This window comes from Anastrepha ludens, chromosome 2, assembly GCF_028408465.1.
Source record: "Anastrepha ludens isolate Willacy chromosome 2, idAnaLude1.1, whole genome shotgun sequence".
NCBI classification, from domain to species: Eukaryota; Metazoa; Arthropoda; class Insecta; order Diptera; family Tephritidae; genus Anastrepha; species Anastrepha ludens.
Window position 1 is genome coordinate 183,045,723 of NC_071498.1, and position 24,895 is coordinate 183,070,617.

At 37.3% G+C, this 24,895-nt stretch overlaps 1 protein-coding gene across 1 annotated transcript in view; it reads left to right on the plus strand.

The window, feature by feature from the left end:
- Positions 1-778: 778 nt before the first annotated feature.
- Positions 779-24,895, plus strand: part of LOC128856063 (corticotropin-releasing factor-binding protein) — a 54,384-nt gene continuing 30,267 nt past the window's right edge. The window contains exons 1-3 of the mRNA XM_054091436.1: positions 779-881; positions 1,148-1,356; positions 1,444-1,624. Coding sequence (XP_053947411.1) covers positions 1,574-1,624 — 51 coding nt within the window. The 5' untranslated portion in view covers positions 779-881; positions 1,148-1,356; positions 1,444-1,573. The remainder of the gene's footprint in view (positions 882-1,147; positions 1,357-1,443; positions 1,625-24,895) is intronic.

The following is a 24,895-nucleotide window of genomic DNA, read 5'->3' on the forward strand; positions in this document are numbered from 1 at the left end:
AAGAAGTCTTCTTCAATTTTTTTACCACATAAATTTCAGTTTAGTACTCGGAAAAAGTTCATTTCTCTGTTCTCATTTCATTAACATTCTATGAAAAAAGTTTCAAAAGCTCGAGAACTTTTCCCAGAGAACGAAAGTTTAACCCGAAACGGTAATGTGATTTTTTACCGTAATCGAGAGTAGCTAGAATTATTCCAAGTTCCTTACCCACAATAGCTTTGACTTCACCATAAGTTCGCAATCGCGAACGGAAATTCACCAAATTATAATACAATAGTTTAGTCAATAAGAAAATTAACCAGACAGACTAATTTAATGAAAATCAAAAACTTAAGGCAAATAAAATTTATTAAATTTTTATATTCTTATTGCTATTCTCTTATGGCTTATATGAGCCATATTATAATCTTGGGCTTATATTGCCCAGTTATTTCGTTTCGATTATTTCCTTTTCTCAACTCAGAGCAAAGAGGCAAATAGTACAAAATAGAACAATTATTAAATTAAAAAACTTAAGTTACATTTCCACAAATCTCAAACCGCACATTCGCACTTTTACACGCACACAGTCGCAGCCACATAATGCACCGTTTACGCTTCGGCAACAAGTGTTGAAAGCTCCCTCCCGGCAACCGTCAAACTCTGACAAACAGCTAACAAGTCAAACGGATGACACCGCAAGCATCGGCAACACCATCGGCTTCGAGTTCTGCTCGACGACGCTATAAAAGGATATGACTTACTGATAACACATTCATTGTACGGGCGGTTGGCTAAGTTAACGGTCGTCCTTTGAAAGGGAAGAAGTCGCCTACGCAGCTGACAGTTTCTAACAATCACGTGTTATAACGGTTTTTCGTTCGAAAAAGTCAATTGACAAGGTGAAAAAAAGTCGTACGGTGGTATTGTATTGTTGTAGTAATTACGGTCGCCCGCTGGTCAATAAAAAAAATACCGTTTCTACTCAAATTTTAGCTACAATTAATTTAAAAAAGCGTAAATTTATTGTAAATCTGAGTGGCTGTATGTGTTAATGTAGGCGGTCGTACGTGTGCCGCCAAGCCAGCTTTTATTTCGGTGTAGATTTTCAGCAATAAAGTTATTACAGATTTCCCGCATTTCCTTCCATGTTATTTATCTTCCATAGGCATTTGCTCTTGTTACGGACTTGATCCTTTGTGCATCGCTTAGACACTCATCGACAAGCTGTCGCTATCATTTTGCGAGCACTTAAAAGTTGTAAGAGTTTAAAAGTCCAGCGCGTTTGTGCCCCTTGCGGCTGTAGCGATTTCCGCGCCTTGAAGAGCTAAGCGCACCAGAGCCGTACAAAAACACCTACAAATAGAAAACTACATTGTAAGTGAATTGCGGCGCTCAGTGAATTATAATATACGAGTAATGTCCGAATTTTAACAGAGAAAATATAATTTTTGCTCGCTTTAGCTGCTGACTCCCCATAATTCAATTTATTTGTATTTGTATTAACGCGTCGTAACACTGCTGCCGCGCATTTTTAAATTGTTTTGGCGTATCCTTCGAAATTCTAAGCCACCGCCCCATCATAAGGAACACAATGAAGGCAGCCGTTTTCCTATCACTTTTACTGATTGTGCTTGGCACTAAGGTAAGTAATATGAGCGATCTGCCACAACCGGGCGGTCGCTGGCACGTAATTTATTCAATAACCATTAAAGGTGTTAAACAATTCGGCATCCCTCGCGTTAAAATGGGGTTAAACAAACTTTGGATTTTGAAGCCATTTCTATTGATATGTAAATTTATTTAAAAAAAGATTATTTCGAGTATCGTGGGTGCATCAGTGTATGGGTATTTACCAAACGTAAAAAGTTTCACATTTTTGTTTAGATTAAGGATAGAAAAGTTTGCAAAAAATATTTTATGTGTCCTCCTTTGACCATGAAATTTACATATATTGCATTTGTGAGTATATAAGGGACCTTCATTCGTTAACGAGTCTACATATCTCCTCCAGATTTGGAGGTGGCCCTTTTCGGTTATAATCTTTTGTTCTTAATATATTCTACAAATTCTCTCTGGACGATTTTCGCTAAGCAATTCATTGTTATCTTGCACAAGGTCTTGGTACATAAATTGTATTAAATTCGAAGCATCTGATCAAATAAAAGATTCTTGGCCATAATTGCGGATCATTATCTTGAATAAAAACGGCATTAATCCAATTTTTCTAAGCTCGGAAGGAGTGAGCCCCTAAAGGATATCAATACAATCTTGAACATTCATGATACCATTAAGGGGTTATATACCTTGTGGTCCGGTGAAATTAGCGAAAGTTGGGTTTTTTTTAAAGATATGTAGCAATAATTTTATTGTATAAAAGTTTTTATTATTGGATATTACAATGTTTAAAGAAAAAAAAAAGGCTTTGTTTGTGTAAAAATATTTAAAAATGGCGGAGTTATGGCGTTTTCCTCCAAGACCCTTTTTTTGGAAGAGGCTTGCGGTGGACGCGATTCAAGTCCACCAAGTCAACTGAAATCAAAAAATCGAAAAGATTTCATTAGTATAGGGTTATATCTTCTTAGTGAACGATCAATATATTAAATATTTTGATTTTTGTGAAAATAGGAACATGTTTTTAAAAAACTCCACTTCTACAGTCCTAAAATTGGCATTAAAAAATTCATATCTGCAAAATAAAAATTTATACATAAAAAGTTGATCGTTCACTAAGAGGCGACATCAATTACGAACAATTTAAAAAAAAAATTATAAAAATCGGTTGAATACTTTTTTTGCAATCGCGTCCACCGCAAAAGCATTTTTGGAAAAAGACGTTTTTGAGATAATCGCGTTTAAAGTTTCAAGCGCCGCATGAGGCCGTACGCTCAGGACGTGACGACGCACAATTTAAAACGCTGTAACTTTCGATCTATTGCTCAGATCTCTATGAAATTTTTGGAAAATGTTCTCAAGGGATTGTACTTTACGATAAAGAAATAAAATTTCTTTTGATTTTTTTGAAAAACACAAGGTATATAACCCCTTAATCTCCAATCTAGTTCTTTGCAAATCTAGGCAAATGCACTACGCTTTAAGTTTTCTGCACATGGAATTCAGTAAAACTTGACCATCTCTTGATTTTTGATTCATCCTCCCAAGTTACGTGTTTCTATTATTTTAAGTCCCAATATGTATGCTCGTTGGAGAATATCATATGTTAGCCAAGGTTCCCCAAATTAAGTTTTATGACTCATATCTGTTTTTGTAGGCATCCCGACACTGTTTGGTTTGAAACGTTCAAACTAAGGCCATTAGTTATGTATCTCCTTATGAGCTTCTACAGCATTGTTGCTGTTGTTGTAGTAGCGTAAAATATTTTAAATCCTTTTTGGGCAAGGCTACTGAAGTACCGAATATATAGGGTGAGCAGATAGCAATGACAGTTTCCCAACTGCTATGTTTCTGCAGCTGTCGAAGTTACCGTTTTTATGGTAGATCTGCTTTTTTTTTTGCTAATGAAATCGAGCCCCTTTTATGTCGAAATCGTGAGTAATGATAAAGCCTAATATGCGCAGCTCTGGTAATATTATTATTTTCAACTAAGTTTAGAAATAAAACCGGGCGGATGCTTTGCATAAATCCGTTTGAATATGAGCTCGACGAACAAACAGAGATTCAATTATAAACTTGGTAAAAGCGATACGGTTCAAAATCACAAAATCTATTGGGTTTTGAACACCAGTGCGATGATATTTACTTCGGTGGCCATACAAATTGTACAATAACTTAAACGAAATAGAAGCATAGAACACTTCTTTGGAAGGTTAGGTTAGGTTAGGTAGTAATGGTTACCCAGAGCGTGGGCCCACTTGGACGAAAGAAGTTTGGTTCATCCTTTGTGATACCATTGCAAGAGGGGAGAAAGAGGTGAAGGAAAAAGGACGATAGGACGACAGGGAAAGGGGTGGGAAGGGTTGAGAGTTTGTGGACTATGAGCGGTGACTAGTCTACGGTTGTGTTAGCCTCTTTATGCTGCTGATGAAGTTCATCAGATTTTTGTTATCAAGACCTGCTTTATCAGCAGGCGCAAAAAAGAAGTGAGAACCAAGATGCCTGAATCTTAGTCTCGCGAGAGCTGGGCAGCTAAGAAGCAGGTGCTGAGATGATTCCACCTCATCCTTCATACAGCTGGCGCAAAAAGGTCTCGAAGTAACTCCGAGTCTCACGGCATGTATACCCCGCGGATAGTGCGCCGTGAGGATGCCCACGAAATTTGAGATATGAGATTTTGTCATCCTCAGAATATCCCTCGAACGCCTCCTATCCAAACGTGGCCAGAAGGACGTCGCGATCTTACACGTTCGTGTACTTGCCCAGCGCTCGCTGAGTTGGTGCAAAGCCCATCCTTCCAGGAGTAGAACGCAGGTTTTCAAGGGGATCCCGATCCTCTCCTTTCGGGGACACACTACCTCACAAGCCTCTTGTCGGGTCAGCTCGTCGGATTCGCAGTTTCCAGCAATGTCACTGTGACCAGGTACCCAAATTATCTTTCAAAGAATTCTGAGGCAATCGAGAGAGAGACCAGGCATTCCCTGGCCAGTTTCAAATGCACCATAACAGAGCCTTGGGGCCTAATTTCCGCTTGGCTATCGGAGTAAATATTTACTTTCTTAACAGTTATTACGCAAGTAAGTAGCCAGTCAGCTGCTTCTTTAATTGCGGCCACCTCTGCTTAGGAAGGTGCCGTATTTTGAAATAAATCAGATATCGGTACGAGTACTTTAGGCAATTTCACTTATGCCAAAGTGAAGTTAATAAGATATTAAATGGCATTGGTACAGGCGGTTGGAAGAAACTAGTTTGGTTTGTGATTTAAAATGTATACAGTTAATTGTAAACGAATATAACTAGGCTTTAGGCATTTGATTTGAAACAAATTTGGTTTTCTGTATTGGGTTTAATAATATTTTGGTTTAATTGTGTTTTTCCGACACACGACCATTTAGGTCATTGTCGTATATTCTTTGATACATTTCTTTAATACAATTAATCAATTTCTGCGAAAAGGTGGAACATATCACGACTGCGATTTTCTGCTATCAAAGTGAAACGTCAGTGTATTTAGTACAGTGACGTTTTACTACTTTTATAATACAGAATTAAAATATTTAAAACTGATTTGAGGAAATAAGGATACAAAATTATGTTAATGTGGACTGAATTGGATTTAAGTTGGATATACAGTTGTAGAAACTGGAGTGGTGTTCCAGATGCATATACAAGTAGTAATGAAGTCTGACTCGTTTAACCGAAGCCTATGTCTATGCTCGAGTCTCCATATATTTAAGGGAATCCAACCAAACATACCTTAACAAAGCCTCTCCAGAAAATATTAATAAAATTTATAAGTTTCTGAAACAATGCAGGTAATCAAAATTTATATAATCTTCTTCTTTTGTCTAGCCTTCTCCTTTTTCGGTCGGCTCTAGGACACACGGCCCCGAGCCGTCTCTTCATATGGTTTTTTATAGTACTTTTCAATGTTTTGGGTGGTCGCCTGGCCCTCTTTTTAGCTCCTCTATCAACAACATTTGTCGCACTTTGTGGCCCTCTGGCCTTCTCATAACATGGATGTACCACCGAAGGCGAGTTCCTTTGAAGTGACTTTGCTGCTACCAGGAATAAAGTAGATCCACCTCAGCACCCGCATTTCTGCCATATTCAGCTTCTGTTCTAATTTGTTGGATGTAGTTCAGCACTCAGAAGCGTGTGTCATCGTAGGTCGGACCATGCTCTTGTATGTAAATTTTACTTTTCAGCTTTTGAGGTATTTTCTCGTCGTACATGACACCAGAAACTGCTCCCCTGCTTTGCTATCGGCACTAAATTCGGTGTACAATTTCTCTCTTAAAAGTACGATCATCTAACCCAGGTATTTACCGCTATTTAAAGCCACTTTGACAGGAGCGTTATCGATTGCTAGAGCTATACACTCGAAATTTTTCAGCGGCAAAACGGAACTTGCTAAATTCAGTGTTTGTGCGGCTTATTTCTTGCCAGTTAGATTCGAGAGCGTAAACCCACTGGCTCAGCCTTAATTGAAGAACGACTTTGTCGCATGTGAGAAGCGCTACATTGAATGCATGCAGCATTGCTCACGCGTAAGAGGGTCCATCATCAGATTAATTAGAAGGCAGCTTAATGCGGAACTGTGATTTACTTCTACATTTACATTGAAGCTTTTTGTCTGGGTGGTAATTTGGTAGTAGGTGTCAAAAACATGTTTTATGATGGTTTCAGGGGGTTTTTAATGTTTGCCAAACGATATTTATAGACACGCGGTCGAACACCTCTTCGAGATTAATGAAAACTCCAAACAGGCTTTCTTTGTTAAGCCGGCGTTTTTATGACAGTACGGAGAATAAGAACATCACCAATAGTCGATGCCACCCACAAAGCCGAGCTGATTGTTGGTGCTTCTAATGCCTGGACATGTTCCCAGATCTTCAGATAGTGTAACCTACGTTGGATTCCTCAGTAGTTTGAATAGCACCTAACATCGCTTTTGTGTTCATAGAATGGGATTAGATAGCTAGTACGCCAAACTTCCGGAATACCCTCCGCAGCAACCTTGTCAAAGAGAGAATGCCTGAGTGACATAAGATTCAGAAGATATCCGAAGATATGAAAGCATGAAACCGCAAAATGATATAAAAAGTTGTTTCTAATAGTGGTTGCCCTTCGGCAGGCAATGTCAAACGTCCGAGTGTATTTCTGCCATGAAAAAGCTCCTCATAAAAATATCTGCCGTTCGGAGTCGGCTTAAAACTGTAGGTCCCTCCATTTGTGGAACAACATCAAGACGCGCACCACAAATAGGAGGAGGAGCTCTTCAAACACTTAACAGAAGTGTACTCGCCAATTATTTATTCATTTTATGTTCACATGCCTTTAGTACCCATTACTATGCGCTCTTTTAAAATGACCGCAGCAATTCTTTTAGCCCTTTTAGCGCATCCTTTTCTTCGACTGTCTCATTGAAAGTACTCCTAAATATCATTATATTACCTCGTATCAGTTACAGTTTCAGTACATTCGAGTTTAAATTTTCAGAACACACAAAGAAACGAAGTGTTAATTTTTCCATTCATACATTGGGTCATGGCCTGGCATACGAAGTCAACATCAGTCACAATTTTCTGCAATTGTACTCTTACAGCATAATAGTGCACATCTGTAGCTAATTTTAGAATACATTGCTCACAACAGCCAGATTCCACCCTGCGGCCGCTGCTTCAAGTTAGCAGTTTCTCAAATTCTGTTTTATTGCCGGTTGAACGGACGTTAAGCGGAGTTAAAACGGACGGATGTAAATGACTGACTACTGCCATTAGGCATGCAACAAATCAAATGTCACCTTCCGTGCATATTAAATACGATTTCTGCCGCAACGGCAATTTTAACTGTGCCGAACTCCTCGTGTTGCAGGTGTTGACACCAACGAGGAAAAAGCTTTTGGCATTCCTATTACCATCCGCTGATATTTGCCGTTTGCAATGTCGGTGTGAAGAGTTTCTGTGTCATCAAATGCCACAAAAATGGCAAGCAGACAAACTAAAGTAGCGTCATCGCACTTACAATAGTAATATTATAGGTTACTGTATACAGCACTTAAATGCCGTTAAATTAGTGCTCAGCATTTGAGGTAAATCAGCCATACTGAGCAATACAGGACTTTTGTGAGATTTATTTTCACACATCAATGAATTATAAATTATTGACTTCGCCTCTTGGGGGAGAATTAAAATCAGAAACCGTGTCGAGTTGCAGTTGACAACCAAAAGGGTGCTTTCTTAAGAAGTCGAGAATTTAAAATGAGAGTACTAAATATTGTTGCAATAAATTTTTTGTATTTTTTATTTTAAAATGGTGGATAATTTCATGCAATTAATGTTTGGAATACGATATGCGGCTTAAGTTTACCCCGGTTTCGAGTTACATGGCCCATTCGATCAGTCCTATTTTTCACTACTTTTTCCAATAAATCTAAATGAACTCAATCAGTGAAAATACGACGCAAACGATGGCTGTTTGGCCTCAATTTTGGCAAGAGCAGTATTTTATAGGCACGTAGGTCAAGAACCTTACTTAAAATGTTTCACGTAGTCGAAGGACAAAGACCAACGAGTTGAAAACGAAGACAAATCGACAATTCGGTTATTCGGCATCTTCTTCAACTCTTCGCGTTATGAACTTCTCGAACAGAATTATTTCAATTTTTTTCGGAGTAAATCTCGCAATTTGGAAGCGTGGTTCTGACGTTAAACGATTCATGATGACTTTGCCTAGTCTGCCTTACAGAGCAGAAGTGTCAACACAGTTTTCCATTCTCAGCTGCCTAACCATAGTCATCGATATCGATAGTGCTCATGCAGCTAAAACAACACCCGATATTTGGCGTCTCTGTAGGTCTGCGTAAGTCAACCTGCTTATCTTCATTCAGCAGTGCTTTGTGTTTCACATAAGTTTAGATTGCTAATATCGCACAGAGAATAGCGTTTGAACTAATACATAGGCGGCCAAGTGTGAATATGCGCGCAATAACTTTCCTCCTACCGCCAATGGCTACACTATTAAGAAAAACGAACCTGTTTGTGTGCATATATGCGTATGTATGTGTCATATACTAGAGCGTAGTCTTTCACGCAGTGCCTCCATCGCTTCAAAACTCATTCATATTCATATAATAGCTCTCGCTCACGCTCGCCTAAGAGAGGTGAAGAATCAAAGAAAAACCGTTGTTCACACCAAAATACTTTGCCAACAAAACTGTTTGGATTTGTTTGTATGAAGTTTTTACCGGAAATTAATTGACGCTCTCACAGAATCAGCGCCTGCAATGCTTCACTAATCCAAGTATTTCAATTTGATCTAACGGTTTGCTAACGCTCGACAAGCCACTATTCACGTACTACTTCAAATATTGTTGATATAATATATTGATGACAACTTATTTTGCTGCCGGAAAGTTTGCCTCCTGTAAGTGAGTCGTTAAAATAATAGCAGCTATTTTTGAAGAAACTTTCTATTGACATATTGCGACCACATATTTTTATGTGCGAAATATGGTGGAAGGGAAGCTTCGACGGAAGTCAAAAGTGCCTAAGGAAGAATTAAAGTGTCTTGCTTAAATACAATAAAATTGTCGGGCAGACCCTAATGTAATATTTTGTGGTAATAATACACCTACCAACTACCAGGATGTTTTTTTTTTAAATTGAGTTGATGGAAAAACTATTTTCACGTAATATAACAAATCGCACGTAATTTTGAAAACATAAATAATAAAAGTGTTTAAATTATCATTGCATACTTCTGTACATTTGAACATAGCTGCTCGCTCGAGTATGATTATAAGTAAATATATAAGCATAGGTATATGTAAGTTATTGCTTTTAATTATTGATACAGCTGAAATAGTGATTGATACATACATATGCCTACCTGCTCACATACATCGAAATAAGCGCTTTCAAATATACCCACGCGAATTACGTAGTCCTACGTGTGGCAGAACTATGGTGGGTGTAACTATTTATCGACATTGTTCCACTAATGAATATCGGCCAGGCATATAAGAAACCGTACGAGTTCATAGAATTTTTTTTTTCATTTTTATTATATAAAATAAATAAATAATATATAAAATTTAAAGTTGTTTTGCTATTCATAAAAACTTCAAATACAAATTTAGTTTAAAGTAATATTTTATGTTGAAACCACTTGCGGAACATTAAACACGCAGTCTTCACTGGCGCCGTTGTCCAATAAATTGGAGTTTAAATTTAGGTCAAGTAAACTGTTCCTATTCCAGTTGCACCAGAAGAAGCTGGTAAGGTAATAAACAAAATGAAGCATAAACAGCCCCCAGGATTTGTCCACCCCTTCGTAATCTGGCAAAAAATTGCATTGTCTATTTGATCAGTTCATTTAACAAGTATCTCAGCTTTAGGTTAGTACCTATATAATGGCAATGCCCCGAAGTTACCATGATACCTAAGCCTGGCAAATCACCGAACGAAGTGTCTCTTACAGGTCAATATCTCTATTGCCAATACTTTTTGAAAGTAAACGCCTGATTACATTCACTAATTTGGTTTGAGAAAACATGAAAAAGAAAAGAGTATGTTCAGTCGTTTTTCTTGATGTATCGCAAGCTTTCGACAAAGTACGGCCCGAAAGGCTCCTCCACAAACGCAAGGCCACAATGCCAACACAATACTGCAAGCTGCTCTCGTCATATCATAACACGAAAATTCATATTCGTCTCTAAAAAAGATAAACGTAGGTACAGGGAAGCACTTTGCGTCCTCTGCTATATCTCTGCAATTCAACATCAACAAATCAACTGCCATACTTGCAGTTGATGACCCTATCGAAAACGCAACGAGTAAATTGCAAGAAGCTGTTAACCGTATAGCTACGTGGGCTAACAAAGCAAGTCAGCACACATAGTATATTCTGTAAAAAAGCTACTTATAAGCCAATCTTCATCGATGCGTCGATAATCCCATACGTCGACGCTTGACTTGAAAATAAATAAACTATACTCGTAGAGCCTGCTTGACATGCGCTCAAGCTTATCAATCCGCTTCAAAATAGTTATTTACAAACAAACACTACGAGCACTACTTACAATATTGGAGATGCGATAACGTGCATCACCTCGACCCAACATCTGCAGAACAAAATCCTGCGGATCACAGTAAACGTGCCATACTAAGGGTTTTCCAAAAACAGGTGTTACAGCTGAATGGATCGCGCTATCAAGAGCTGATTAACGATTTTTTATGGCCGGAATTAGATGGTCTTGATCTGGACAACGTTTATTTTCAACAAGACGGAGCTATGTGCTACACAAGCAACGAAACCATTGATCTTTTAAGGGAAAAATTTTCGGACCGTGTTATCTCTCGAAGTGGTGATCACAATTGGCCACCGAGACCTTGAGATTTAACACCTTGTGGCCTCTTTTCTTTGGGGACACGTGAAAAAAACGGTCTAGGATTCAAGAACTTAAAGATGAAATTCGTGAGGCTATCGAGGACATAGGACAGCCACTTTGCAATTCGGTTATGGACAATTTCATGAAAAGGGTATTGTCTGTAAGCGTGGTCGTAGTGGTCATTTGCTGATGTTATCTTCCACTATTAATGGCATACCTTCATCTTTATAATGAAATACACATCTGATCATTTATATTAAAAAATAGCATTTTTCTTTGAATATCAAAACAACACCTCTAATTTACATCAAATATTGTCCACTTTGACCATGACCAGCTCTTTTCAGAAGCCTCTCAAAAGACCTCGAAGTTTTTGTACTAGCAATAAAATTTTGCAATGCTTCAAAAGGTGACACCAGTTCTAGACTACAGTTATTTGATCTAAAAATATGAAGTAGTTGCCGTAGACTGCAGCCAAGATTTTCGTTAAAATGAAACTCAAACACTCTTAAGCTGTGAAGTTTTTTATTGCCCTTCCCACCAAATGACAATATTTTTAAATCTATTCGCAACAATTTTAATCACTGTAAATGCAGTCGTTTTTGGACATTTTACGCCTTCGAATAGGCAACGAAAAAACAACAGCATAATAAAAATGACTCCTGAGTTATTAGCTGAACAACCGAAAATATTGTATAATATTATATGTTCCGGGAACAAGCTTCTGAAATGTGTAAAAAATTTGGGCTACACATGTACTTATATATTTTTTAGAGCACAATTTGGAATTTTACATACTTTGCATATTTTGCTCTTACTATACATATACATTTAAAGCTTCTACGAGAGAAAGGGAGTACATGTTTCCGCCGCCAGTAGGCTGAGGAGGAATTTTAGGTTAATGGGTTTGCGAAAGATATACAACCCTCAAAATTATCTTTTCAACCATGTCTTACACTTTGGAATCGAGGTAAAAATTACAACAAATTTTCATTAAAATTTCAAACTTTGTAGTCAGAATTTTTAGAAAAGTTAGTAAAGTAGTAGCTTAAATGCCCAACAAAAACAATTGCCAAAAATCAACAGAGCCACTTCGAACTTGCACTTTATTGCACTAAAATTCAATGTACCGTGTACATGAAAGTTTTCTCAAAATTTTTAATTTTGATAAAAGTTTGTTAAGTGGTTTTCTCAATGTGCAAAAACTTTGAAACTTGAATATATTATACTACATCTTAAATTCAATTCAATTGAAATGGTTTTTGAAGGAAAATAAAATCATAAAAAATTTATAAAAAATTGTACAATATAATAATTATAAAATCAGTTCCAGTATACAGGGGCCTATTCTGTACGTTTATTAGAACGTGGAATAGAAAACTAAATCGTTACATGAAAATTCGACAAACAAAAAAATTGTTTACAAACCCGTTCATATATTTTCTTTAAACTTTCCACATTTTTGCACCGCAAAGTACCTTGGCATGTTGTTATACTCTAAGCTTAAGTGGAAGGAGGGTTTCAAAACCAATGTTGCTGAACTTTGTATATAAAATACAAAAAATTGTACTGTACTCTTCAACTTCGTGATGGAAGGGGTGCTCCGAAAAGCAGGTGTGCATCGTAATGGCACTATTTTCTACAAATGTGTCCAGCTCCTTGTGTACGCCGATGACATTGACATTATCGGCCGTTGTAAGCGAGATGTCACGGCTGCGTTTTCTGCTATCGAGAAGGAATCATCACGAGTGGGTCTGGCGGTGAACGAGGGTAAAACAAAGTATATGCTGTCTACAACGCGGAACACACGGCGTGTAGGAACGCACGTCATTGCGGACAACTATACTTTCGAAGTTGTGCCAGAATTTATTTATCTTGGCACCGCCGTTAACAGCAACAACGGTATCAGCCTGGAGATCAAACGGAGAATCACTCTTGCTAATAGGTGTTACTATGGGCTAAGTAAGCAATTGAGTAGTCGAGCCCTCTCTCGCATGACCAAACTGACACTTTACAAGACACTCATCATACCCGTGTTGCTTTATGGCGCAGAGGCATGGGTAGTGTCACAAAGCGATGCAACCGCTCTTGGGGTATTCGAGAGAAAAGAAGACTACCGTTCAAGAATGAACCACGAGCTGTATGAGCTCTACGCCGACATTGACGTAGTTCAACGCATCGCCATCCAACGCCTGCGTTGACTAGGGCATGTCGTGCGTATGGATGAAGAAGCTCCAGCAAAGAAGGTGTTCGAGGGCGAAGTCCAAGGAAGCCGACGCAGAGGAAGACCATTGCTCCGGTGGAAAGACCAGGTGGAGGAAACCCTATGCTCGCTTGGTGTACAGAATTGGTGAAGGCGCGCGCGGAGCAGAGGCGCCTGGAGAGAGCTAGTGAGGTCGGCCGAAACTCGGTAACGGGTTGTTATGGCCACCTAAGTAAGTAAGTAATTAACTCCTTGTGGTCAAAGTGCTACGAAACAAAGAAATTTTAGTGTGGCTGATATTTCCAGACCGTTCACATGAAATTTACTTTGGCTATGACATTTACACAGCTTAGTTGGAGATTGTCGAAAGCGACACCTGCTCTCCAATTGGAAAATACAAATTTATACCCCTTATTAATACTTCATCTTTCATTTGACACACACATTTTTTCCGACCTGTTAATTTATTATTTCTTTACAAGCCATTTGAAATTTATCTTTCAGTGTATTTTTTATAATATAGAAACGGAATAGAAAGATTTATTGGCGGCAGAACTCTGTATTGATGGGTTTGAGCCTTTAAAGTGTTAAAAATTAAATAAAATTGCAAGTATGATGTTGTTTTTAAAAATTGAAGTTTGATCAAGCATGAAATTGCTGATACCATAGCCCTCTCATATGAACAAGTAATCTATACTTTATATAGAAAATTACATATAAAAAAGCTGCTCGGAAAGTAAGTGCTGACTTCAAGTAATTTAACAAAAAGCAGTGGAACAAAATTTCGTAGCACTTCCGGAAAATCATTACAGAAGTGGTATATATAATAAGGGCATTGAAATTGAGGTAGATTATGTAGAGAAAAAAAGCTAGTCCTACATAGAAATTCGCATTTTTTTCTTACTTACTTTTCAACCTATCTGTACTACCACCTTGAGCAAAAAGCTCCCGGAACAATGCCAAGTGGTACAATAGTACAATAGATGCAAGACGCAGATAGTCCTGAGGACTCCACGCACTATTGAGCGCATTCTCTGTAATTGCCCAGGTTTGGCAGCCAGATGAATTAGGTCACTGGATGTTTCTTTCTTCAACAGACTTGGGCAGTGCTCCAAACTGAGCCCCATCAACCTTCTTCGCTACATCAATAGCTCTGGTTGGGTGTAGATATCTGCCCGTTGAAAGTCTCTTAATGGTAAAAAAACGAGTTTGTATTCAATTTTGTTTGAAAAATGGATTCAATGGTGTGAAAACCTTAGAAATGTTGGGAAACTGTTTTGCTGTTTCTGTAATGATACTCTAAGGAATACAGTGAACGAAAAGTTGATCAATAAGCGCAAATTAACCATCAGAGATCTGGCAGTTAATATGGATTATTATTCGAACATAACGTGAAGAGATTCGCCAAAAAAAAGGATTTGTGGGAAAACAACTCGTGGATTGAGTCAAAAAAACACTTCGGAGAACAAGTTTTAACAACTGAAAGGAAGTAATGGGAGAATCAAGATGGCTCTGACGACTATACAGAGAATAGAGTTGCAGAAATATTTCGAGAGCTTCATCAAACGCCGTCATAAGTGCTTGTTGCAGTCACTTTTGAGGAATAAACTTGTATTTGAACTTTCTGAATATATTACGGGAAATTTTAGATCAAGGTGGTAGGTTTTGTATTTTCTTACGCGCACTCCTCTTCTGATATTAAAAAAAAGAAGAAAAAACAAGAAAAAATGTTCAAGCATTACACCTTCGCCAATACACTCGACTTCCACGCATACTCTTATTATTATAATATTTGTTGTTCATACAGTTGTTCATGCAGAGTTCATTACTCATATAAATATAGGTGAGCTTTAATATGCATTTCAATTAAAAATATAAGCAACACCTAAAGTACCTAAAGCGAACACAGGGGATGGCAATGGATGGCCGTAACGGCAACTAATTTGATGCACTTAATTTCCTGCACCTTTTTTTAATTACGAGTTCGGACACTAACAATACTAGCACCTTCATATAAACATCCATAAAAATGTGTACATTTGTGAAAGTTCAATTAAGGCGGCGGCAAATAATTTAATGGACCTGTAGCACTTTAGTTCAATTTTGATATCATAACTAAGTGCAACTTTGGATATCTGTGCCCAAAGTCACCCTTTTCTCTTTTTTATTAAAGTTGAAAATCTGCATAGAATGTTTTAAAGGTCTCCTACTCTTGCCTGCAGCTGCTGAGTAATCATTGTAGATTAAACTCAGTCGCAAAGAGCGAATACCGTTTTTGATTGTCCTAACTTGGATTTCACTAGCAGATTAGGTGTTGTCCGAAGGTCGCATTCGTTGTGAAGGTGGGAATTTGTAGCAAGTACAGTGTACTCTCTCCTAACGGGCACCTCCCTTAGGCAGACACCTCTCATAAGCGGACACTTTTTTCAGTCCCTTAGGTATTCGCTTAAGAGAGAGTACAATGTGTGTATAAATATTTGGTTCTGTATAAAAATACAAAATAACTGTAAAAATGCTGATTAATCACACAACGGTTACTTTTTACCGAGTAAGGCTAATAAGTCTGAAATAAACGCCGGAAATTGAATCAACGTCAATATATTTCTCGAGGGTAAAGCAAATATTTATATAAGTTTGTATGTGCGCAAAGCTGAAATGTTACACACACATTAAATAAGTTTGAGAAAGCATACCAAGCAAATGAAATTATTGCATTCTATAACAAATTTGTTTAATAACATATAAATAATATTGCCACTTTATTATTGCATTGCCCTTTTTATGAGGTATTGTACATGACATCCTATTTCATCAGTCTTCTCCTTCCTTTTTTCACACGTTAAGTAATTCTACGCTTCAAGTCAACAGCGACCGTATGGCAATTTGAATGACAGTTAAGCAAATAAGAGAATACTTTAAATGTTAACACTTTACAAGCCAATCAAGCCCCGTATTATTTTACAAGTGCCAAAGAAGCCCGGTCAATACTATAACTATACATACATTAATAAGTATGCCGACGGCCGACAGAGCGTATGAGTGATGCCTAGCGTTAAGTTCAATTTTATTTACAAAGTGTGAGTGAGCAGGCGGGGGGCAAGGGCTATATGTAAATATAGCTGGACTCAATGATATTTCAAATTACAAAGCAGAATCGAATGAAGGCGCAATGCACCACACAGGACACTTGGGAAATTATTTATGTAATACTCTTTTATTTTTGTTTTTTCTTTTAATATACCAGGTCTGCTGGTAATACTGTTTAATAAATTAAATTTTATTTTATTTGTGAATTGTTATAATGACCTCATTAATAACTAATTTTTAAATAATTTTTTGAAAAATCATTCATTTTATAGGCAGTTTAAAATATCTACCTACTAATTTTTGTTAATGACATTTCCAGTTGTTTTAATAACGCAAATTTTCTTTTGCATGCTGATGATTTAAAGATATTCTCGGCGATTACAAGTACAGCAGACTCTATAAATCTTCAATCTGATTCAGATAATGTCGTTGCCTGGTGTGAAAGAAATGAATTGAATTTAAATATAATATAAGCAAGTGTTTTTACGCCTCTTGTTCTATTCTAGTTTCTATACCTATCACATTCTTTTTGCAAAGACATTTAAATTACACCATTGCACAGTCTTATTATGCGCTTGCTTTTATTCGAGGTTTTAGTTCGACTTTTTTGATCCGTTATACATATACATTGGCCAGTATGGCCAATATGCCACGACGGGATGCAGTCCCACAAAATAAGGCTTCAACCGCCATGCTTAATCGTTTATTTTACTTGATGCTTTTGCAACTTTTCGTAGTAATACAGTTTCACATCCGACTGAAAATGGTTAATACGGGCCTCATCAGACCATATCACTCTTTTCCGGGCGTCACACTCCAGGGTTTTGTACTTTTCGCAGAATTTCAAGCTCGCTTTCACGTTTTTGTCATGTAATGCTTGTTTTTTTGTCATGATGACAGCCTTCATCTCGATTTTAATAGCGTTCTACGTGATGTCTACCCACTGACGGGCTTTCCAATCTTTTGTGCGACTTCTTTTGGTGTTTTAGTTACTTGATGAGTCAACAATCGCTCCATTCCTCTCACATCTCTGTTGAAAGTAGATTGAGGCGCCTTTTTATTGTATAACCTTTGGAGCCTTTATATTCTGTCGCTGAAGAACATTGAGTGCAATGAAACAGCTTCAGCTTCAACCTTTTTATTAATATTCCTCATTTTGATTAATATATGAAAGCAATCCTTTTAGTTTGAACATCAAAATTGACGACGAATCGGTTACACTCAACTAAATTTTGTAGCTTGTTTTTGTTATCGCAAGTCAAGTAACAGTGCATTTTAACAACAGAAAAATAACGGCAAGGATAACGGTTTTTAGAAAAAGCGTTACTGACAAATTTGAACTCGTGCAAAATTGGTTAAATAGAATTGTTTGTTATTTTTGTGTAATCATTTTTATCGAAGCTGGGTATACCATCTTTATTTGGAAAGTCTCTGGCGGTTATGCTTTGCGTCCTTTGCATTTCACTAATCCAAATCCATCCCAAAAAATAGGTGTTTGCTTATTAATTTAAAAACACTAAATATTAGAAGGACTATTCTCTCCCTCCCTTTCGTTTTCGATTTCATAAGTGGGGCGATTGCTTCCCATCGCTACTCGAAGGAATTGATTTCAATATTCCTCAGCGAAGCTTACGAAATCATGATATTATGGATGGTTAGAACTAATTATGCTTCCAATGCTTGGATTTCTAGAACTCATAGAGAATTTAATTCGCTTTCAAATCCTATTGGGCTAGATTTTTCTTCCAGTACTACTTCAAAGTGTTACTAAATGAATTGCTTAACCAGCAATAATAATACCTAAGAATTCTCTAATATTCTTTCTCCTTAAACTATAAGAAATGTTACATTTTCATCATTAAATGACATAAGTAAATTAATTAATAAGATTAATTCATTTTTAATTGAATTGTTTAGCATTAACCTGTTTTTAATTTTGTTTTTAATAAAATGAATTAATAAATAAGTTAACTATTAATCCTAAAATATTTTATGGCAACTCTGCTCAAAATTTTCTCAAACTAAAGTTTTATAGAAAAACAGCTCATTTTACTCACACAATATATGTACAAACTATTTTGAGCAAAGGTGTAGTAACAATTTTCAAACTGTTCTAGAAATATGTAAAAAGCATTCCGATTGACGGTCCAGGGCTATTTTGCTCCTAAGGAAGGAAGTTTCAATAAAACCTGGCCTTCCCTGTCTGTGTGATGTGTTGACGGACCAAAATCTATCCGTAGAGACATTTGTATGTGTAGAAAGTCACAAAGTTTAGAAAAAAATCACCTTCTCTTAATTCAATTCGCCTTTTTAATGTTTTCTTTTCGGTTTTTGTGTGTTGACTCAAAACTGTTTTCTCAACTCGAAGAAACATAAACAAAAACCAGAAACTTTTTGATTGTTGCTGCACTTAGTTTGATGGGGGATTCATGCTGTTCATAACATATCATCAAAAAAGAAAAGGTTTTGCAACAATGCCGGGCTATCGCGCGAGTGAAAATAACGTGTAATTTGTTTATTATAACCACCATAAAGGTAAATGAGCAAAATGAATGAAATGCTTTCTATTAATGTAAGGACAGTGCAACACATTATGAATCGCACAGAAAACGGAAATTGGTTATATCTAAAATACTTAAAAAGCTCACACCAAGGGTGGAAAGATCTAATAGTGAGAAAAGGCAGGTGTTGGTGAAATTAAAATTATTGAAGACAACATGACGAAAGCAATCGATATAGACATTTTACACAATACCGCGGATTTTGGCTGCTCAAAAATACTAGATACTCCTGCTCAAAGCCCAGATATTTACCGAATTTAAAATTTATTGTCGCATTTGAGAAATAAAATGACAAAAAGGAGTCCTACAAACAAAAACAACTTAATACGGGGCATCAACGAGGAATGGAAAAGATTCCAGAAGAATATAAAAAAAATAAACTAACCATTGTTGAAGGTTGCAATCGGTAAAAGATGCTTCAGGTAGTTACGCCAAATATAATATTAGTGGCCTGTACGGTTTATTTTTGCTCCAGCGCTTACATACACCAAGTTTTGCATATTTTTTTTTAATTATATCACATCCAAAAACTAACGATTTAAATTAGCGAAGGAAAAGACTCATTTTCTCGAGAAGGGATTCTAAAATGTATTAATAAATGAAATGATAAGTAAGCAGAAAGTAAAATATACAAACAAAAAGAGAAAAGCTTTAATCATTTATTTCATTTACATTTATTTCATCTTTTATTTTGTTGATATGTGAAAGACATGTTAAGAAGGTGGCGAATATAAAAATTTTTTTAATTGGTTTTTTTTTTATTAATCACTTAAATAACTAATTATATCTTTTTTTCATAAATGGCATACAAATAAAAGAGGTTTGGTTTGTTATAAAAATAAATAAAAAATGCCTGCATTACATTCGAAATCCCCTTTGAACATTTTTTCTTGTCAAATATTTGACAAATGAAAATATTTATGAGACAAACCGTATGTGCATATACATTTCATTAGGAAGCAGAAATTAATTGGGATAGAATCAGTGATTCATTTTAATTAACAATGCCACCAAAGTAAAATACAATGTAAATTTTTCATATATTTTCCTAAAGTGCGCATATTCATACAAATAACCTCATGCAAAGTTTCAGGCAACACACACATCGACAATTCACCATTTGCAGCTGTGTTGTGCTCGCAACCGCTTGCGTACCACATACGATACCTGTATTTTCTCTCACACATTTCCACATACTTAGTTATTTCAATTTCTTAGATTTGCTCCCAAAAAATGGCCAAATTGATATGATCAAATATGAATACTTTAGTTCACGGATAGGTAAACAGATTGGGTGGCTTATTATTGAATACAAATTGCATGCAGAGACCTGGCTGGCACGCTTATATGTCGCTATAAATACTCTTAACTGTCGCAATATGTATCTGTATGTATGTCCTCTAATACTTCAAGTCTTTCGATATTCATTCTTAAGGAGCCAAAGCAAAAATTCAAAGAAAGGTTTATCAGACAGCAGATGAGAAAAATAAATCATAAACAAACTATATAAGTATATGTATACATATGTACACATATATGTATATGCATACACGTGCAACTAATTCATTTTACTCTGTTGTATACAGGCCTATATATTTACTACCCAATTGCATATCTGTATACGAATTGAAGTTTTATCCGACCAAATAAAAGATGAATCATTGCTTCGACATACACAGTAGCATTAGAGACACATACATAGACTCTCCTTTCTAAAAGAATGCCATTTTGAAGAGAAGTATGTAGAAATGACTAGCAGCTCTTCTTTCATGCTGCATAAAAATGCATAGCGGTATTTCATTAGAAGAAAATGAGCCACAGTAATTCTAAATTGAAAATTTTAGTATCGGTTTTTCTGACATTTTTAATTTATGGACTATGACACTCTTCCAACAACAAAATGCTTTAAAACTACAATAGTATTCACTTATTTTATATATTTATTATTTATATATAGGGTTTTTCAATAAGGGCAGGTAGATGTTGAAATGGAATAAAATGGCGTTTGCTGTGTGGCACTTAGCGCCGTCCTGCTGGAACCACATGTCGTCTAGGTCCATATGGTTCAATATGGGCCATAAGAAATTGGAAGGGTCACCACGTCTACCGTCATTTTGATAATAAAGTTTTATCATTTGAACGTGCTGTTTAATCATGTAACTTGCAATGATGATTTGGCATAAACAACTAAATAATAAACAAAAGATTTGACAGATGTCACCAAAACAAAATGGCTGCCACAGGGCGCGAAAATCAAACCGCGCCAATTGAAAAACCCTTTATATGGGAGGATTTTATACAAAGCCCCTTGTGTATAGGTGAAGCGCTTTTCTTGATAAATGAAATGATAAACAAAAATTCCAACTTGCTGCATACTTACAGGCGCAGAGAATAAGTATTAGCACTATGAAAAAAAGCGGGGAAAAGGAGAAAAGCAAAACTTGAAATGATAACTAGCACTCAAATTAGTTAAAATTAACATATAAAGCTCACTATTTTGTATTGCCCGCAATTTAAAATTTTTGTTTGATTATTATATTGGGTTGGGGAATAAGTTCATAGCGTTTTTTTATTTCCTTTTTTTTATAACGATTTGTTTGTTGTTTGGCAAGGGGTACGTATGCATGTCATTTTTGAGTTCTTTAATGATTTATTAGTTTTGAGGCTTAGAAATGGAATATCCGTGAGATAAAAATCAACATTTTCGACACCTCCTCTTCTTAGCTTTTCATCGACGGCAAAAAGCTGCCGAAGCTGCTCGGAACATTTGCGTCATGTATGGAGAAGGTGTCATAGGCAAGTCTAAGCATGAAAATAAATAGTTTGCAAAGTTCAAAAATTGGCTTATACAACTAATATTCTTCAAAATAGGACCCTTGAGCGTCAATACACCGCTGGTAGCGGTCCTTCCACTGCAGGAAACATTTTTTAAACTCATCCGCCGGAATCGCGTTCAATTCGGCTGTCACAGTTTTTTGGATCGCCTCGATGGAGTCGAAACGCCTCCCCTTCAGCTTTCTTTTCAGGCGCGGGAACAAGAAGAAGTCCGGAGGGGACAGGTCTGGACTGTAGGGAGGGTGGGGAAGCACCGCAATCCCCATCTTGGCCAATGCAGAGGTGCAGAGGATGCGGTGTGCGCCGGCGCATTGTCGTGATGAAGGGTCCAATTGTTGACGAGGTCCGGCCGAACCCGGGCGAAACGGTTTTTCAGCCGAAGGAGCACTTCTTTGTAAAATGCTGCATTTACAGTGCTTCCTGGAGGTACAAACTCCTTGTGGACGATTGTGGACTGTTTGCGTCGTCGAAGGCCTTCCAGATCGCTCTTCGTCTTCGGCGTTCTCCCGACCATTCTTGAACGCTGCAACGATCGTTGCATTTTCGCCACTGCAAAATCCTAACACACTTTTAAAACAGCTTTCACACGCGGAGCGATGTTGACTGCACCGCTGTTGCCAGCGAGCTGGGACCGGTTTCTAGTGGAAGGGGAAGGTCCAACGATCTTTTTCCCCCACCATCTGATTCGGTTGATCGCTTGGCAGACGCTCCGCGCGGGAAGGCTCATTACTTTTCAATCAAATCCTGTAGATGACACGTCCCGCAGCGGGAGGCCTTCTGAATTCGATGAAGAACGTCTCAAATCACTTTCGAAGGAGAACGGTTGCCAAACCAGTCCTGAATTGGCGAAAAAATGAACTGCGATCATAAAACGATTCTCAATCACCTTCATTCAATGGGATTTACAGAAAATTTAGGAGCCTGGGTGCCTAACGAGCTCAACGAAAAATCAAAGAAAGTCGCCTTCAAATCGTTCTTCTTCCCGCCATCTAGCAACACGCGGTCACAAACATCGCTTTGTGTACCGAACCGTCAAGGAAGATGAGAAATGGGGCCTATACTTAAATATGTCAAAGAATGCCATGGTCAACAAGGAGCTCTACATTGCCCAGCTACACCGCGTGAATAAGGCTATGCGACTGAAAAGACCTGATCGACATGGTCAAACCATGTCCGCATGCTGCACATGCCCGCATGCTGCACAAGTCGTCAAAGCCGTACACCAAGAGCTCGAATGGGAGGTCCTTCAGCATCCACGTATTCTCCAGGCCTTGCACCGACCGATTACCATCTTTTCTGCCTCCCTGTCAAATATGAAGGGTGTAACCTTCGATAAATAAGAGGTCCTTAAAAACTGGATCAGAATAGCGGAACGGCATGAAGAAATTGGTCGAGAGGTGGGACGAGGTTGTAAATGACGATATAAATATTGATATAATTATTGTTTTTGGTTAAATAAACGTCTTCGGTAAAAATGCTTCGGGCTTATTACCCCATACCTTATAACCTCAACCTAACATACAGTCTGTCTAATAAAAACGTGCCCGCCATAACTCAGACACTATTTGACCAATTCGATCCTAATGAACTGCATTGTTTGTGCTTTTAATACTCATTTTTCTTATATGCGATATGTTCAATAAAATGGATAGTCACCACCATTAGCCATAATGACTTCACATCTTCCAGTCATAAACAAATAAGTAAATAATTGGCGCCTACACTTCTGTTAGATGCTTGGCCGAGCTCCTCCTATTATTTGTGGCGTACATCTTGATGTTGTTCCAGAAATACAGGGACCTACAGTTTTTAGCCAACTTTGATCGGCAAATGGTTTATGTTAATTTCTGCGCAGGTTGTGGAGGTAATCGGCTCCAAATCAGTTGAATTTGCCTTGATAAGTGTTTCACCATCCATATTTGATTTCCTTTGAGTTTTTTGAAGTTTGCCCTAATTTGCCAAATATTTTCAATAGGGTTGCCATCAGGATACTGGCATCAGGCCAATCCAACGTTTCAATCCCATTTTGCTGCATCCACTCTACATACCTTCGGCTCCGATACTTGGGATCGTTGTCCTCTTGCAAAATCCAAGGTCGGCTTATTCTGTCCAAACAACTTCGCAGCTGATGGCAATGATGCTTTTTTGGTAAGTTTTGTTTATCAAAATTGTATTCAATTTGGCGGTAAACTCAAATAAACGGCTAAATCCTTTATCGGAGATGCAGCCCGAATTTGAACCTTAAATGGATGCTTAACAGTTCGTGGAAGTTGTCGATTATCAGTAGTGCATCAAGACCGACGTATGCCACTCTTCTACAAGTAAACGTCCTCGAATCGAGTCTATGGATACATTAACTCCACTTTTCCTTAAGACGTCTTCAGCTTCACGCAACGATAAGTTCGACTTTGTCACAAACAATCAATCTGATTTTGCTTTGGAGAGGTGTTTTTTTAGGGCCGGGTCCGACGAAGCCGTGACTTCTTCAAATATTTTGCTTCAGATGAACGTACCATTTTTGGACCTTTAGGGTGTGCACTAGGGACACAGGTTCAAATCGCTTTTCATACGCTGAACTCATTTTGAAGAAACAACGTCCACTTTCCATATTGCGAAAAGACATACGCATATTTAGCAGCATTTACATTTTTTTTCTAGACAGGCTTATACATTATATGCAAGTGAAAACAGGAAATAAATTTATTCGTGTGAATTAAATGCTATTCCACATGTACTTATATTTATAATATACAAAAATATATGTATAAAGAAGTTTTAAGGTGAACAGAAGAAAATTTTAACTGAATTTACCTCGAAATCGTTGAAAAGTCATGAAAAATTATTTAACTCCAAGCATAATTTTTAATCTCCTTAACACACCGAAAATCATCCAAATTTCCAAATTTCAGCAGCATTCACTTACCGTTCGTTGACTTTGCCTTTTTGCTTACTCTATTTTGCTGAAGCAGCGATGCCATATCCGCCAACAGCGAAGTCGAGGTGTTTCTTAAATAGACAAGCAGAAATAAACTCACGGTGAAACACAAGCTGTAAAGTACACACGCATACATATGCACTTGTACACTTATGTGTGTATGTGTTCAGCGTGGCTATGTTTGGATACTTAAGCGCTTTATTAGCGATTCAGATAAATACGTGCTGCTTTACTAAGCTGATTCTGCTAAGTAGGAAAACAAAACTTTGATTATGTTAAGTACAGGT